General features: G+C 44.1%; 7 protein-coding genes across 17 annotated transcripts in view; 3 read left to right on the forward strand and 4 right to left on the reverse strand.

Annotated features, from left to right (window-relative positions):
* Positions 1 to 317: 317 nt before the first annotated feature.
* Positions 318 to 4,455, forward strand: LOC6497251 (intraflagellar transport protein 88 homolog). Its single transcript, XM_032451463.2, has 9 exons — positions 318 to 554; positions 615 to 814; positions 880 to 1,120; positions 1,176 to 1,929; positions 1,985 to 2,184; positions 2,250 to 2,597; positions 2,652 to 3,210; positions 3,578 to 3,664; positions 3,721 to 4,455. Exons 1-9 carry the CDS (start codon positions 438 to 440, stop codon positions 3,846 to 3,848), a joined length of 2,634 nt encoding a protein of 877 aa, XP_032307354.1. The 5' UTR covers positions 318 to 437; the 3' UTR covers positions 3,849 to 4,455.
* On the reverse strand, positions 3,907 to 7,811 carry LOC6498291 (lysosome-associated membrane glycoprotein 1). Its single transcript, XM_001962436.4, has 4 exons — positions 7,511 to 7,811; positions 5,286 to 5,621; positions 5,000 to 5,221; positions 3,907 to 4,941 (listed from the first exon to the last, which is right to left on the reverse strand). Exons 1-4 carry the CDS (start codon positions 7,563 to 7,565, stop codon positions 4,601 to 4,603), a joined length of 954 nt encoding a protein of 317 aa, XP_001962472.1. The 5' UTR covers positions 7,566 to 7,811; the 3' UTR covers positions 3,907 to 4,600.
* On the reverse strand, positions 7,572 to 9,065 carry LOC6498290 (probable phosphomevalonate kinase). Its single transcript, XM_001962435.4, has 2 exons — positions 8,759 to 9,065; positions 7,572 to 8,670 (listed from the first exon to the last, which is right to left on the reverse strand). The coding sequence occupies exons 1-2, from the start codon at positions 8,830 to 8,832 to the stop codon at positions 8,184 to 8,186; spliced, it is 561 nt and encodes a 186-aa protein (XP_001962471.1). The 5' UTR covers positions 8,833 to 9,065; the 3' UTR covers positions 7,572 to 8,183.
* A 66-nt stretch (positions 9,066 to 9,131) lies between these two features.
* Positions 9,132 to 10,755, reverse strand: LOC6498289 (E3 ubiquitin-protein ligase Hakai). Its single transcript, XM_001962434.4, has 3 exons — positions 10,278 to 10,755; positions 9,743 to 10,221; positions 9,132 to 9,678 (listed from the first exon to the last, which is right to left on the reverse strand). Exons 1-3 carry the CDS (start codon positions 10,627 to 10,629, stop codon positions 9,238 to 9,240), a joined length of 1,272 nt encoding a protein of 423 aa, XP_001962470.2. The 5' UTR covers positions 10,630 to 10,755; the 3' UTR covers positions 9,132 to 9,237.
* Positions 10,756 to 11,354: 599 nt separating this feature from the next.
* On the reverse strand, positions 11,355 to 12,379 carry LOC6498288 (proliferating cell nuclear antigen 2). Its single transcript, XM_001962433.4, has 2 exons — positions 12,183 to 12,379; positions 11,355 to 12,119 (listed from the first exon to the last, which is right to left on the reverse strand). Exons 1-2 carry the CDS (start codon positions 12,288 to 12,290, stop codon positions 11,460 to 11,462), a joined length of 768 nt encoding a protein of 255 aa, XP_001962469.1. The 5' UTR covers positions 12,291 to 12,379; the 3' UTR covers positions 11,355 to 11,459.
* A 183-nt stretch (positions 12,380 to 12,562) lies between these two features.
* LOC6497252 (zinc finger protein weckle) lies at positions 12,563 to 14,604 on the forward strand. Its single transcript, XM_001962432.4, has 3 exons — positions 12,563 to 12,855; positions 12,919 to 14,204; positions 14,264 to 14,604. Exons 1-3 carry the CDS (start codon positions 12,664 to 12,666, stop codon positions 14,523 to 14,525), a joined length of 1,740 nt encoding a protein of 579 aa, XP_001962468.1. The 5' UTR covers positions 12,563 to 12,663; the 3' UTR covers positions 14,526 to 14,604.
* Positions 14,605 to 14,901: 297 nt separating this feature from the next.
* LOC6497253 (tyrosine-protein phosphatase Lar) overlaps positions 14,902 to 16,586 on the forward strand; it is a 113,735-nt gene continuing 112,050 nt past the window's right edge. For 5 of the 11 annotated variants that reach the window (XM_044716424.1, XM_014906107.3, XM_044716422.1 and 2 more), the window contains exon 1: positions 15,701 to 16,121. The gene's annotated coding sequence lies outside the window, so the exon portion shown is untranslated. Of the gene's footprint in view, positions 15,408 to 15,700; positions 16,122 to 16,586 lie in introns of those variants that run through there. The other 6 variants (XM_001962430.4, XM_014906100.3, XM_014906102.3 and 3 more) reach the window with 4 other exon arrangements.

A 16,586-nucleotide genomic window follows, 5' to 3' on the forward strand; every position in this document is an offset into this window, starting at 1 on the left:
CATTTGGAAACTTACATATTACATTTACATTCGTTACAAGAATTTTGAGGCGCCATCGAGGAGTCAAATTAGAAGTAATAATTTGATTTTTTCAAACAGGTGTTTTAATTTTAAAACATTTTTTATTACACTTAATTTTTTATTTTTAATTTTTTACAAATTTTAATTTATAAGTACAATACTTACAATAGCCATAGGCTTACAATAGCCAATATAAGTATATTGTTATAAGTGTATTGTATAGTATTGTAACAATAAGTATATTGTAAAGCAGCAGGTGGTGGCTGTCAGCTACATATGTATGTATGTTAGCTATGTTCCGGATCTCCAAGGAAACCATCGCGGACGACCAAAACAAATGCCAACCCCCAGACGGTCAGAATAATTCTAAGAAAGCAAATGTTTTAAAGGTAATTTTTATAATAAACTAAGGAAAAATGACCACAAATGAGCAGCAAACACCGGAGCAAACTAGAAGCGAAACAGATGCAGTTCCTCCACCGCCACCCACAGCGGCCGGCAGACCCCGACCTCCAACATCACAGCTTTTTTCGGTAAGTTCTCATTTTGGAATAAGATTTAAGAAGACATAAATTTAAAGTTTTATTATTAAGCGAGGAAATCTAATCAGTAGTCGGACTGGAGGTGACAAAACTGCCTTGGCCCGGCCTTCGACAGCGGTGAGAGCCGTGGGCTATGCGGCCAATAACAGTGGCTCTGCTGGCCAAAGATTCGACCAATTTTTCCTCGAAAAGGCCAAACAACAAACCCTTTCGTCGGCCAACGCAGCTGTAGATGCAGCCAAGGAAGTCAAGTTAGTAAAAAAGGATAAAAATATCCTTTAAAATTTATTTTAATATATTATGATATCTATTTCAGTCCTCAAATCAAATACAAGAATCTGGAAGCCAAGATTGTAAAGCTTCTAGAATCCTCAATTGTGTTATCCTGGCAAAGTTCTGCCACTCGATCAAGTGTTGAGGTTAGTCCTGATTCGAAGTCCTCACTGACAGAGGCTTTAAACAAAGCCAAGGAAGCGTTCTCCTTGGATCGAACATTGCACCGATTTCGGGATCAACAAGGAGAAAATGTTTACCACAACTTTGATTTAACTTATGCGGTAAAATAGTTATTATATTTCCATATCTTTTATTACCTGACTGTTCCATTTCAAGGTATTTTTCAATCTGGCCGAGCAATATGAACGAAACGACCTGCACATCGAGGCCCTCAACACCTACAGCATTATGACCAAAAACAAAATGTTTCCGCAGGTCAACCAGCTGAAGATCAACATGGGAAACATTTACTACAAGATGGGGATCTACCAAAAGGCAGTCAAGATGTATCGCATGGCCCTTGACTCGGTCCCGAAGACATTGAGTCAATTGCGCTTGAAGATCACCGAAAATATCGGAGTACTGTTCGTCCGCATGGGCTCCTATTCGGATGCCGCCTCCAGCTTTGAGTTCATCATGTCGGAGCGGGGTGACATCAAGAGTGGCATCCATCTGGTGCTCTGCTACTACGCCCTGGGAGATGTGGAGAAGATCAAGACGGCCTTTCGCAGCCTGTGCGATGTCCAGGCCGGGGAAACGGAGACCGATCTGGACAGTGAAAGTCAAATCCTGAAACTTCAACAGCAGGCTGGAAATGCGGCAGGGGTTCAGGATCTGCAAAAGTCCTTGGATCGGGAGGATAATGGTGGCGCTGATGTGGCAGTTATCGATGCCGAGGGTGGGGGCACCTACGAGAAGGTCCAGGAGACCGTCAAGACCTCAGCCAAGGAGAAACAGCGGTATGTGCTCCAAGCTATCAAGACGGACGAACTGGCCTTGTACACCAAAAATAGAAGGAATGCGGAGAAAAGATCCATTACAATGATTGTTGATTTGATTTCGCCGATAATCGAGGAGAACTATAATGATGGTGAGGATTTGGAGTTCTGTCTTGGCTTAATATTACTCACTATACCCCCTTCTAGGCTACAATTGGTGCATTGAGATCATCAAGACCTCAAATCTGGCCTGGTTGGCCAACGAACTGGAGCTCAACAAGGCCCTGGTCTATTTGCGCCAAAACGATGTGACCCAGGCCATCGAAACCCTGCAGATGTACGACCGCAAAAGCGAAGGATCTATGACAGCCAGTGCCCTGACCAATCTTAGTTTCATCTACATAAGTGTGAGTTTTGGAATCCTACGTGAAACATGGTTTATTTAATTCATGGTCCTGTGATTCTCGTTTAGTTGGGCAACCTGGAGATGGCCACTCACTGCCTCAACCAGCTGCAGGAGATTGGAGCCCTGGAGACTAGTCCAATGGCACTGATCAATGCCAGCATTGTGGATTTGAAGAAACAGAACCTCAGCTCTGCCCGAGATCGATTGGAGCGGGCTTTGGAGCTCCAGCCGACCAACTTTGAGGCCAACTACAATCTAGGGTTGGTGGCTTTGGCCCAGCAGGACTTTGAGCTGGCCGAGGAGCGATTTGAGCTGCTGAAGGCTCAGTTGATGGTGCCACATTCCGTGCAACATAGCCATGTCTTTTATCAGTTGGCCAAGTTACAAGAACGTCGCCTAGGAGTTGGATTTAAGGTGCCATTTTTGATATTTTTCATTTTAGGAATATGATAAAATCCTTCTTTTTAGGCAAGTGCCTCTCCAGGAGCAGCCTTACAAGCGTACCTCCAGGTTCTGGGCATATCCGCTGCGGATATCGATTCCCGGCTTTTCGAAAAGGTAGGATCTCTTTACGAACAAATCCAGGATCACCAGGAGGCGAATCAATACTACAATGAGGCTTATCGCATCAACATGAGCGACATTAGCATTGCCAGCTCCATCGGCTCCTACTACATAAAGCTCCAGGCCACGGAGAAGGCGCTCTACTACTACGAACGAGCTGTGCTGGCCGATCCCAATGACCCGAACCTGATGTTACGCATCGCCAGTTGTTTCCGTAACTCGTATTTGCCACCCAAGCAGTATCTGGGAATGTTCCAAAAAATATATGCCCGCTTCCCGGAGAACCTAACTTGTGTGCGGGCCCTGATGCAGGTGACCAAGTCCCTGGGCCTGACCGATCTCCACGAGCGGTATGCCAATGACTATGCCCGTCTCCACAAGCAGCAGCAGGAACGTCAGAACGAACAGCGTTATCAGCAGCAGCGTCTCTCCTCAGCCACATCCTCCAGTAGCCGGATGAGGGGTATGAATCATATATTACTCCCATATCTCTGTTTATGAACTACAATGTTTTTCTGACCATGAGACACCAGGAAGTTTAATTGATTTAATATTTCAAAGTTATCATTTACAATTTTTCAAACAATATTATTCCCACTTATTTATGATAAGTTTGCGATAAGTTCACACACTTTCGGTTTATTGTGGGCCAGTGAGTCATTCAATTCCATTCGCATCCATCTATTTTAACACACATTTGTGAGTAAAACTTCGCAGCCAAGTAGTTGACTGATAAGAGAAAGAGGTTATACATTTCTACCTTTATAATTCTAAATATATAATAAGTATGTTAACATTAATATAATTTATTAACTAAAATTTTTAAACAGTTCGTCCATCGAATGAGGAACGGTTCCAGGAGAACAGCGACTTGTCCAAGAGCATGACATATACGCAAAGTCCTGCAACGTATTCCGGTATGTCCATCCTTATAAACTATTGAAGACTTTCCTAATATTTTTGTATTCCACAGTTCAACAGTTTGATCCTTTGGGACCTCCGGCGGAACGTCCTCGAACAGGCATGTACCGAGGTCAAAAGAGCAGAGACGACTCCGACGATGATGCAGAAATGAACGCCGAGAGCCTGTTGCCCATCTAGAATCTGAAGTTATTATATTTTATGAAAATATTAAAAAATAAACTTTAAATAAAGAAACTTTTAGTTTTTAATATTATCTTTATTACGCTTTTAAGGCCAATAATACATAAATCGTTTTTCTTCTGATATAATTAGGTTTGGAATTTAAAATGATGACCGTTCTATTGAAAATTTGACCATTTCGTATAGTCAATATTTGCTTAAAGTACGTAATTAACCATCCTTATCAGCCAAAGCGTCGAGTTTCTCGCCCGTTTTCACCTTTCTCGAATGACACGCTAATTACATTACGTGATTGATTTATTTGAGTAAAATATTATGTGCTTCTATTACAAGTTTAAAATTTTGGGCTCCTCATTGGTAATTTTTAAGAGAAAGGTTTCAGAGTGACAGACACGACGGAGTAATCTAATTTCAATGTACAGTACAGAGTTTCAGACAGTTACAAATACATAAACAGAGTTTCAGATCATACTTCTTCTGATATATCATCGACTATTGTTTCCCCGCCCCATTGTTTTTTAGACCTGCTCTTTCCAGCGCGTTTTCTGCTGATACATAAGAAAACGAATAATAACTCCTACAAATCAAATGGTACAAAACAAAATGGATCGTTTCTCATACTCACAGACTGCTTCCAATTATCAAAATCAATCTTAATTTTCTCTCTAACGCTTTACTTTCTTTCCATTTCTCTCCTGCCCCACATCATATCCATCTATCCCCAAAATAAAACGGCCGATGCGCTTCCCTTAGAAGCTCATGTAGCCGCTCGCGTTAGAACGGCGTCTGGCACACAGATACGAGATGAGAACAACCAGAATTAGGCCGGCCAGAGCGATACCGACAGCAATGGGCACAACGTCCGATGTCTCGGAGCTGTCACAATCGTGCACCGTTGAGAATCCGTTGGCCTGCTTCGAAAGGAAAGCCTCCACCTGGACCTGGCTAACGCTGATCCAACCAATCTCCTTCTTCGAGTCCACAGTCTCGGTCATGTTCAACTTTTGGGCCCGAGTGCAATGGTAGGACATCTTTTCGGGCGTCTTGAAATCGCCAGTGCTGTTATGTAACATCTGAATAGTTTGGCCCTCTGGAATGGTACGAAAAATAAATAAAATCTTAAACCGATCTAGAATGATATAGCCTACCCTTGGCATCGGGATAGTCATCGACGGGCACAGTGAAATGAATCAGGATCTGGGACATCACAACGGTATCATTTTTCTTGGTGAACTGAAGGGTGATCGATTCCACCGAAGTGTTGGAGCCCCAGATCAGTTCGATGGACTGAATAGTCTTGGTATCGCACACATGGTCTCCGATCGTGGCGTTGCTTGGAACATTGAGAAGTCCATGGGAATAATTTCCATCTAAAGTAAATAAAAAATAAATATTTAATTTATATTTTATAGATAAAGCTTTCCGTATTCTCACCTTTGGTCTCATAAGTAAAGTTGAACTGAGCAGCCATCTTGAGGAGAATGCACGTGGCATTCCATGTGCCCACGGATGGCTCTGGGTATGGTTGGGGGGCATGGGTCGTGGTTGGTACCGGAGCGGGTGTGGTGCTCGTTGTTGGTGCTGGTGTGGATGTCGTCTTTGGAGTGGTTGTGGTGGTGGTGGTGTCCGGAGTTGGCGGCTTGCTGGTAGTTGTGGTGGTCGTCGTCGTTTGCTTTGTGGTTGTGGTAGTAAACGTTGTGGTAGTCTCTGGTGGTGGGTGTTCTTCCCCGATCTTAGCATCCTTCAACGATAATAAAGTCTGAGAGAGGACTGAAAGATAAAAGTGACAATTATATAGATACATATTATAAGAAAAAGCAATAAAGATTCTATTTGTTTAGAAGAAAGACAAGAAAACTAAAGGCTAATGAACTGCAATTGGATCCTCAACCTGTGAGAAACTATGCAAATAAGAGATAACAAGTAGCCTCGACTTTGTACCTCTTTGTTTTGTTTTTATCCAGACTTGGATTTTACAGTCGCTGAATGGTGTGAGTCACTCGTCATTCGATGAATCACTTTTAGTGATAATGGATTAATAAAATAACATAATTCAGATCATTTTGAACATTTATTTTATGAAGAAAAACATGGTGTTGTGACATTTCCTGTTTTGCGATTGCCAATTCCCAGTTTCCATGGCATGTCAGCAATTTTATCTAGGTTTCTGTTCCCTACGGAGAAGTCATGTGTTTTCACTATTTCAGGCAACAGTGCAACGAAATGAAAACAAATACCCTCTGGCGTTGTTCTTCCCTCTACTAAGTGAATCATCGATTTAGCTTAGTGGAATATTTGTGCTCATAAACAGTAATTTAATATTAATTTCTTTTGTGCGACATCCGCTGTTTGGACGCTGTGTACGTGAATGCGGTCTAAGTCAAGCCGACTATCCAACCATCCAACCCACCCACCTTCCGCACCCGTTCTAGTTCAATGCCATTCCGTAATGCAGTCCAGAGAGATGACCTTTAAATGCAAGTTAAGCAAGCAGACACACAGAAAGGCAGACAGACGGGAGGAAAGAGGGCGTGTCGCGCCTTAGACATGTAATACAATTTTCTGGCGTGGAGAGGAAGAAAATGCTGGGAAAATGAATGGTCTGTGGTAATAAGATTTATTTGCCCCAGCCATGCAAGAGGTGTGCAACAATATACGGCGTTGTCAAGAATATTTTATCTATTAGATGAAAGTTAATAGCATATCAGATACATTTGCAAAATTCTCAAAACTATATAGATAAGAAAAATATTCTACAACTTGCTTTATCTCTCATATACTAAGTGGAATGTGTTTATATATTTTTGTAATAGTTTTTTGCGGTGCCCTGAATCGAAATTCTTATCGGCAGAATGGCTGAGCTACCAGCTGAGACACTCGCTCTGTAACTTTTCCATTCCATCGGCTAATAGTGTATGGTGTGTGCCACATTTTGTTGTGAAATCAAATGAAAATAGTGCGCCTGCATGTGGAGATTAACACAATGGAAAATTAGCCGACAGACCGCAAGAAATCGGAGACTGCAAGTGACAAAAACTAAAACGAGGGGTAGTACTCGGCATTAGTAATTACGAGGGCGATAAGCGGGCGGGCATGGAACTTAGTTAAATAAATATCAATTTAGAAGCAAATCAAAGATAATTGCGGGCTAGACAAGAGATGGCTTTGGAATAGGGGAAGCCGGAATACATCCAGACAGTAGTTGATTCTGGAGGGAGGTGGTTTTCAGGATGTCGTGTCCCCATACCCTACAGCTCCCTTTTTGGGGGCGCCCCTGTTTCTAGGGGGGCGTCAAATGCAACGGCACATATCCACCATTTTGTTAGAACTGCCAGGCAATAGATAAATGATGATAAATCTGGATAATTACCGAACAGGCTGAAATTATTCTCTTCACCTTTGTTCGTCGTCGTCGTCGCTGCTAAAATCCCCAAAACGACAGACAACCCTTTTTTAATCGCCCGTGCTTTGTTATTTTTTTCGCAGATAAAAAGCACAACAGCTGGTTACGTGAGCGTAAGCGAGATGGCACACGAAAAATAAAATAATTTGCGATGAATAAGCAAATTGAACAAAGGCCTCCAGTGCGACGCAGTTTATTTAAGGGGAGCGCAGGGGTCGTGTAGTTTCTCGTTTCTTTTTTTTTTCTCATATCTCACCTGATCCACTCAGCATTAAAAGTGCCGTGCATATCACCAACTTGCTGGCAAACATCTTGGATGGGGCCTCTGATCTCCGGTTGTTCTCTGGTTAGCTGTTCGGTTAACTTTGACTCCTTCGCTTCTTGCTCTGCGTTTTGGGGCTCTTCTCCGTCTGCACCGTCCAATTTAGTTTTCTTCTCTTGTTTCTTTTTCTTCTATTTTCTGGACTGGCTGTTGGTGTGACCGCTTGCCGACTGACTCTGCACATGAAATCCGCTGAACCTTCGGTCTAGCGCGATAAAAAATACCGCAGAATAAATACTCGAAAATACTATGCCGATCAGCTGGAAGCGAGGAAACGGTTTCAGAATTCAAATAAACATTTTCAAAAGTGGCAATAAAATCAGCGCAGAACATACTATTCCAGTTAATAATAAACAATATAAACATTCAAACTTCTTAATAATTAATCCTAATTCCTAAACAAACAAATATACTTTTCACACCATCTCCATTTTATTAATTCCAGTTTATAAATTATTAAGTACAAACTTAGCTACATTCCTTCACAAGGCATAATATTAGCATTATCTAATACACTCATACCGTGCCAAATACATGTTCTATCAAAAATACGCTGATGCCGAGGGCTTGATTCGAGTAGTTAATATCTAAAGCTTCACATTCACAGTTACTTCAGTTGCATCGTCTCCAGTATTTGGTCAATAGACTCCTGGTCATTCTCATTGTCGTTGGCCACCACCACGTCGAAGCCATCAAAGTCGTCCAGATCGCACTCGGACGGCACATCGTCGATGCCCGCCGTGAAGACCCATCCTCGGGCACTGCGGGTCTCTGGACGGGAGGTGAGCCGCACAGTCAGTACCTTGTCGGAGCCATAGGTTTCCCGGAACCACCTGATGTCGTTTTTGCGCCTCACATCGCTGACCAATATGTAAGGTGTCGGTCGACGGGCCAATGCCTCTTCCATGGCCACTCGGCAGAAGTATCCGTAGTCCCGAGACCGAACCTCATCGCTCCAAACAATCATGTCTCGGCGGTACTGCTCCTTGTAAGGACCATCGCTAAGCAGGGCAGCCAAATCCAGCTGTAGTTTGCGAGCCCACTCCGACTTGATGGGCTCCGAGATGCGAACAATCTGTGCCCGTTCGGCCAACCTGAGAAGTGGAAAAGAAATGATACTCTTTAAATAGATCTTTGGCCTTTTAATATTGTTTGTAATGATACTTCAGGACAAATACTCACGTCTTATGGAGCCTTTCGGAGATGTAATCCTTTCCGCACTTGCGCTTTCCACTGATCAGTACTATTTTCATCATCTTCTGACCAACTTTCACTTTTGGTGGCAGCGCAACTTTTGGCCCTGCCCTCGTCACGGTGGATGTCTCAGAGAGTTCATCAGATTTCCACCTCGCCGGCGCTCTAGACTACGCCTCTGACACCGGAGTGTCACTCTTTTTGTATTTATGCTAATGTTTCATTCAACAATTGGACGAGGCGCTAGATTTGTTTACTGTTTGCATTTCAGCTGACTGATTGAAAAAAATTAGTTATCGGTGCTTATCGATAACTTGATAATTGGGCGGCATTTTAAGTACATTTAAAAAAATTCTCGTTCTTCACTTTTGAAAATTCTTTTTATTGATCCTTAACTTACAATTACAATCTTAACTAATAGCCGCGCCTGCGTAAAAAGCTACACCCGTGGGCTTAGGGTCTGTCCCTTATCTGTAGTATTGCGATTGCTGCCACGATCCGCCCACTCCCGTTTCGCCGGAGCCACCGGCTCCAGATCCGCCCCCACCGCCACCAGCACCGCTGGACATTGGACCAGACGCAATGGAGCCTCCCACCGCGGCTGCTGTACTGCCGAACGAGGCGAGCACGCTGCTGTAGTAGGAGGCATCCGCCACCGACTCGGAATGGTGAGGCTGACCCTTCTTCAAAGTCTGGTGTAGCGAGGCCTTACCCTGGTGACAGTCCTGGGCATTGGCGTTGTTGATCCTCGCCAGATTCGCCAGCGTCAGAGTTGAGTGGTTGCCGTGGATGGCATTTTGGGTGGCTATGGTTCCCGGCGGCGGTATACTACCGATTGGGGGTGGGGGGCGCGTTAGAGGGCGGACGTTGGAGTTGGGAATTGACGAGGGAACAGACGACTCGGAGAGCTGCAAGGGCAAGCATTTTTTATAGACAGGACAGCTTAGTTTAGGAGCCATAGCTACCACTCGCCTTGCGCTGCTTGTGCAACTCCAGGGGCTGTTCCACCTGCGGCAGAGGCTGTAGCGGTTGAAGCGGCTGCAACTGCACATGTCTGTGGTTGATGTGCGCCTGTAAATCCCGTTGCGAGAGGTAGGTTCTTCGGCAGCCAGAGCTGCCGTAGCGACTACCGCCGTGTGTGCACATGAAAACAGTTCCCAGACCGCTCTGTTCTACGCGGAGCACTTTGTCGTTGCAACGGGGACAGCTTTTGATCGGTTCAGCTCGGGCGCACTTGAGGCAGAAGACATGCTTGCAGGGAATCATCCGTCCGTAAACGAGAATTGGCTTGTCGCACTGGTCGCAGCAGTGAATCATCGGGTTGAGCACCTTCTCTCCAATTAGGCTCACCTTGTGACTCCACTTGAGGCGCAGCATAGGCTCGGGGGGACCGCGCGACAGTGTGGTAAAGGTGGGAGCCTCCAGCTGCGAAATGTCCGCCTCCATGTCAACTGTTCAGAAGAGCACTAATAAAATATATATTCTATTTAGATATATTGCCACTCACTTGTCTGGCTTAGAACAGGTGGAACCGCTTGCTGCTGAAGTTGTGGTGGCACTTGCGGTGGAACTGTCATCTCAGCACCGCCACTCGTTTGTTGGGAGGGTTCTTCTGGAACGGGGGCAACCTCCATCTCCGCATCCTTGTCCAAGTCCTGCATGGCGGCATCCTCGGAGTGCTCCACTCCACCGGGACTGTCCTCCAAGGCGGCACTACTGGCTGCCAGGGCTGCTGCGGCATCAGCGGCTACGATCTCGTCGATTTTCTTGCCACGACCACGACCGCGTCCTCGCCCACGTCCCCGCGCTCTTGTGCCGCGTCCACGTCCACGGCCCCTTTTAACTTCCTCGGTGTCCATCAGATCGCCGTCAATGCCTTTTTACTTGGCAATTTTTGTATTTTTCTGCTTTGTTTAGCTCAGCATTTGCGCCTGTCCAGGGTTGTCAACTTGGTTCTGCTATAAAATTAGCGCTGCCAACTTATCCCGGTGTATTCTCGGTGTGACCATAAAAATCTTTAGGGCTATTTGAATAGAACGTAACTAAAAAATTAAGTTTTATAAATAGTTTTCTATTTAACTTAGAGATTTTAGGAAGATTTTAAATATAAAATCAAATCAATATTTTTACCATATTGGGGCCAATATGGTAATCCCAATCCATTTTTCATCATTTCGAAGGGGATCCCCCAGAAATTTTAAAGAAAATCTAAAAAATATTTTGTTTCTAGGTTTTGATGCAGAATGATGGAGAATCGATCTACAAATCGTTTAAGGTATTCCGCTCGGGAATCGGATGGAAATTGGCAAAGATATAGCCATCCGTTGGGGCCATATTGGGCATCCTTGCATTCTTTATCGTTTCGAAGGGGATCCCCACAAAATTTGAAGAAAAATCTAAAAAATATTTTGTTCTTGGGTTTTGATGCAGAATGATGGAGAATCGATCTACAAATCGATTAAGGTATTCCGCTCAGGAATCGGATGGAAATTGGAAAAGACATAGCTATCCCTGGGAGCCATATTGGGCGTCCTTGCATTCTTCATCATTTCGAAGGGGGTCCTCCAGAAGATTTTCCCAAAAATCGAATATGTCGTACTTATATTATATAATTGTTTTTTAAGTTTGTTATAAAAAGATCAAGCTTCTTAAATGCTAAAAAATATTGCACTCGATGTCAGTCAATTATTTATACATCAGCGTCATCCACTTTTGGAGCCAGGTAATAACGAATGTAACCATAATCTTCGATGGCATATTCCACTAGCAGGGGGACCTCGGCGGACAGGCAAATCTTTACGCGCTCCGTGAGGGGTGTGGCCTTGGTGAATGTGTTCAGATACCTTCCAGCAAAGGTCTGTGTCAGGGGGTCGTCCACTTCGATGGTTACGTCGCCCTTGCTTCCTTCACTTAGCTTTATATTGGCAGACCCCAAGTCGCCGTTGGCCGAAAACTTGATGCCCTGTTTAGAGCACGCAATCGTGACCGACTCGCTGAACATGCTCATGTCCCGGCAGATGCGGGCAAACTCCGCGGATGGCATATGAATAGTGCAGCAGTATTCGGTGTCAGGTATTCCCAGATGATCCTCATCCAGATTTAACAGCTTAAGTTCATAGTCGGCGGTACGCTCCTTTTCTCCGGCCTCAAAGCTGAGGAGCAACTTGTCCGGTTTATCGCTGGCGCTGAGGGTGACAGTGTCGTCGCTGTTGGCGCACTTAAGAACTTTGGCCAGGGATTTGAGGTCAAGCCCGAGAGACACATTCCTATCGCAGCGGAACTTCTCGAAACAATCGCTTTGCAGACTCAGAGCCACCAGTGAGACATGCGAGTTGTCCATGGATTGAAGCTTAGAATTAAAGATTTAAATAATTTTCATAATCAAGAAAAACTTTTGGGGTTTTGGCCTCACCTGTAGGCCAGAATCACTGCAGTCAAGTGTCCCCTGGGAGATTATCTCCTTCAGTGCCTCCACGATCTTTTTCAGAAGAAGGGTCTGTCCTAATCGGGCCTCCAACATTTTTCAAAAAGTAACTATAAAAGTCCCGTTAATTTCACAATAGGAAATAAACAAAATATGTTGCCCAGCTGTTAGTATGACCGCAGGAGGAGATTGAAATGAGAGCTACCAGATAAGCTGGCTTATTTTCTGATTTTTAATATAATTATTTTAATAATATAAAAAAAATATAAAGTTTGAAATTTTTAATTAGCTGGACTACTAATTTATTTGAAATAGTTTGAAATTAATTATTAGTTGTATAGCAACATCTGGCAACATTGCCCGGAACGAACCCCCCAGTTCCAGTTCCGGTTCCATTAAAGATCCAGCCTTCGTCCAATATGTTTACGCTGCACGGGAATTTATTTATAACCGATTGCTGAGCTCTGCGATGGCCTCCGCCCAGCTGGAGGAGCAAGTTACCCCAAGGACCGCCAGCGATTGGCGGCTGTGGTGCCGCCTCTGCGCCAAGGACGATGTTCAGGGCAACATGAACGTCTTCCTCAAGAACGAGAACTCTGGAGACGGGCCCTCCGGCGATCTTTCATTGGCCACCGCCATTGGAAAGTATTTTTGGGTAAATGTGAGTCAGAGTCCACTCCTTTCTAATAGAGAAATCATAAAAGCTAAACCTCTTATGTTTCAGATTTCCCGCGGCGAGGATCTACCGGAAGTCATATGCAGCGAATGTCTCACGTTGGTCACTTCCTTGGTGAATTTCTCGGACCGAATCACCCGAGTGCAGAAGCTCTACTGTATCCTCCAAAGTACTGGGGCGCGAGATGCCTTGAATCTGCAGGAACTACGCTCCCGATTTGGTCTGCTAGAGGAAGCCGAGGTGCATTATGTGGACGAGAAGCCAAAACTTGACATGCGGGAAGGACTACTCTCTGAAGAGTCAACATTTGAGTTGGAAAATCCACTAACAACCGTTGAAACTGATGAGGTGGACGAGGAGGAGGAGGATTTAGAGCTGCCAGCGCCAGAGCATGAGGAGGAGCAGGATCAGGTGATAGATGAGACAGAGGAGGACCAGCAACCGGCAGAGGAGGATGAAGAAGCTGTTCTGCTGAAGCTCTGCGATGCCTACGGTATCAGTGAGCAAGGATCTGTCGAGGAGCAGTCGCCAAAAAAGGCAGAAAAATCCGAGAAGGAGCACCAATGCAGCGAGTGCTCTCGAACTTATACCCATGCCCGTACCCTGCACAGACATTTGAGGCAGGATCACGGAAAGATTGAAAGTATTGACTCGCTTACCTGCCCCGAGTGCTCTAAAAAGTTTCGCACGCGCTTTGGCTTGGAGCGTCACATCCAGCAAGGACACCTGCCCCTACCAGACCGCAAGCAGTTCTCCTGTCACCGCTGCGACAAGAAGTTCACGAGCAGTGCGTCCGCCCAATATCACTCGCAGTACATGCACCTGGACGAGCGACCCCGCCCTGTGATTTGCGAGCAATGCGGCGTGGGTGTGCACTCGATAAGTGCCCTCAAGGAGCACGTATTGAAGCACACGGACTACGCACCCTTTGAGTGCGAGATTTGCCGCAAATGTTTCAAATCCGCCACCCGCCTGAAGCACCACAAAGAGACGCACGATCCGCACAAGTACATTTGTCCCGAGTGTGGCATGCAGCTGAACTCCCGTCCGACCCTCAACCGCCACCGACTGGTTCACACCGATCAAATGCAGCATAAGTGCGACTACTGCGGCAGGGAGTTCAAACGGGCCAAGGCATTGAAAAACCACCTTATCCTGCATACGGGCCTGAAGCCATACTCCTGTGATTTCTGCGACCGGACCTTTGCCAACGGCTCCAACTGCCGGACGCATAAAAAGAAGGCACATCCCGAGGAGCTGGCCGCCCAAGAGGCGGCGGGCGGGGCAAAGAGCTACAACCGAAACATACCCAAGCTGGAGGCTCTCAAGGCGTTGTAAGTATATATTTAGACTACTTCAAGTAGTTTTCTAAACATATTTTTGTATTTTTTAGCACCAAAAACAAGGATAATCTATCGCCTGTGGCTACCAAGCAGAGTGGTTGCTTCGCTTTTGGAAAAAAGCCCAAAGCTCCGGCCAAGGAGGATGTTACGTTGGAACCAAGTGCAGCTACAAATCAGGAATCGGAAGTGGCACCTGAACCAGCAGATCCTGCTGATCCCGCAGACGAAAGAGAACCCCCGAACGAAGCCCCATCCACCGCCATACCCACGATAGACAACATTTACCATCAAATCATGATTAACTATCGCTAAGCGGAAACACAAAGATGTTAAATTTATATCTCAAAATTAAATGAATAAAAATAGCAATGTGAAGAACTAGACTCAAAAATAATCCTAATTTTAATGAAAAAAATATTTATAATAAAACTTTTATTACGTATATACATTTATTATGATTATTTTGTTAATTTTAATGAAAATAAAAGTCAAATGTTTGTAAATAAATTGGACAAAGCAATGGTACTATATTTTAAAATTCTTGAATCCTAAAAGATTATGAAAGGAAGTATAATTTTAGAAAGCATCTATTTATAAACCATACTTATAGGGCGGGAAATCCTGTTTAAACGGATCTGGTACCGCGCATGTCCTCTGGATGACACTAAACCGGAGTCGGAGAAAAGTCACCCCCGTAAAGAGTCTATCCTGGTATAAAGGAATTTAGTTCAGTTGACAGCGTGCGCTTTCCTCGTGTCCTGCTCTCCAACGAAATTTTTTAAACTTTTTCGGCCAAATCGAGTGAATTAACCGATTGATTAGCTTCAGAAAAGAAAGGTCCTTTCGCAGGTCCAACCATGGCCAGTTTTGGCCATAATAAACCCTTCAATTAAACGTTGTGAGAATAACTTCATTCCTGCGAGTGAGCCGAAAAATCAAAAAAATCGATTTATCCCCCAATAAAAACAAAGTGCATTAAATGGCCCTAAATGCCCGATGCATATCAAATAACCTTAATGTGCTTTAAAGCTTAATGATAGTGATTTAAAACGTTTAAAAATAAAACCAAAAAATAATTGTTACATTAAATATTTATTCATAAAAAATTATAGTGCAAATATCGTAAAGAGCAGACAGAGAAAGCTGCAAGAATAAACTCAAGCTGTTGCAATTTCTAGTCGTAAATAAAAAATTGTAAGTAAAATAAGGTAAATGGTTAAAGTGGATTAAATATTAATAACGGATTTGTGGGTTAAATAAATTTAAACAATTTAAAAGTGTGTCCCTGGTTTTTCGCTGCCACAGCTGTTTCTCGTGGTCCACCCTAGAATTTATACACCCGTCAGTATGGTCTCTCTCTTTTCGAACCGGTTGATCCGTTTGAAATAGTTGTCAATAGATTAAGCGGGAAATTACACATAATAATGATTAAGTGATTCTTATAAAATTCTATAAAAACACTATTGATTTCTAATTTTGTATTAAAATAAAAAATAAATTCAAATCTCCGAACCGGTTTAGCAGCTGACTGCAAGTGAGACCGTTGCTGCTTTCATCGAAAACCCCCAATCCGAAACTTCGTTTGTTTTGAAGACTCTGAAGATACAAATACAAAGATACAATCATCAAAGTCGGTGCAAAATCTCGCTAGCTGCGCGAAATTATCCGAAAAACCATTGTTTCTTTCAAAAGCGAAATGTGAATAAAGACTTTATCATCGAAGCCAGTGTTTTATGTACATTTCCCGAGTGATTGTTTCAAAATAGACGCTGGGGTTAGACTGTTTTTGGAGTTTCTTGTCGGCGTTTTTCACTTGTTTTTTGTTTGTTTTACGCACACACTACGAGCTCGTGTGGCGGCCTGAGCGTGTGTATGAGCGTGCGTGTGGATAAAAAAATCGATTCGATTGTAAGTTTTTGTCATTAATTACTCTGCAACATATTAAAGTAATTTAAACTCCAGCCCCCAGAGCTGTGGGACCAGTGCTCCGTGGTGTGAGAGTGTCTGTGAGATGAAAATCCATCCAAAGTTGCTAAACCAATAAAAAAAAAATCTAGTTGCGGCCAAAAACGGGTCCGAGGAGTTGCGTGGGCGGACTGGATGTCGCCCCGATTTAACAATCAAGAAAACAACATCTGAAAGTTACATGATACATATTTGTTAGCCGAAGCAACAGTGCATTCCAAAATTGTAGCAGCTCCACCATCCGTCCGCCCAAAAAACTTTATGCCAAATATGTGGCCCAGGAAGGCGACGAAAAACAAAAGTTTCCGGGTGCCAAGAAGAAGCCGCGAACCGCATTATCTTCTCGGCTTGACCCAAATTGCAACTGCAACCTCTGGTTCCTAGTCCCTGGGCCTTGGGCCGTGGTCC

This window comes from Drosophila ananassae, chromosome 3R (genome assembly GCF_017639315.1).
Source record: "Drosophila ananassae strain 14024-0371.13 chromosome 3R, ASM1763931v2, whole genome shotgun sequence".
In the NCBI taxonomy this organism is placed as follows: domain Eukaryota; kingdom Metazoa; phylum Arthropoda; class Insecta; order Diptera; family Drosophilidae; genus Drosophila; species Drosophila ananassae.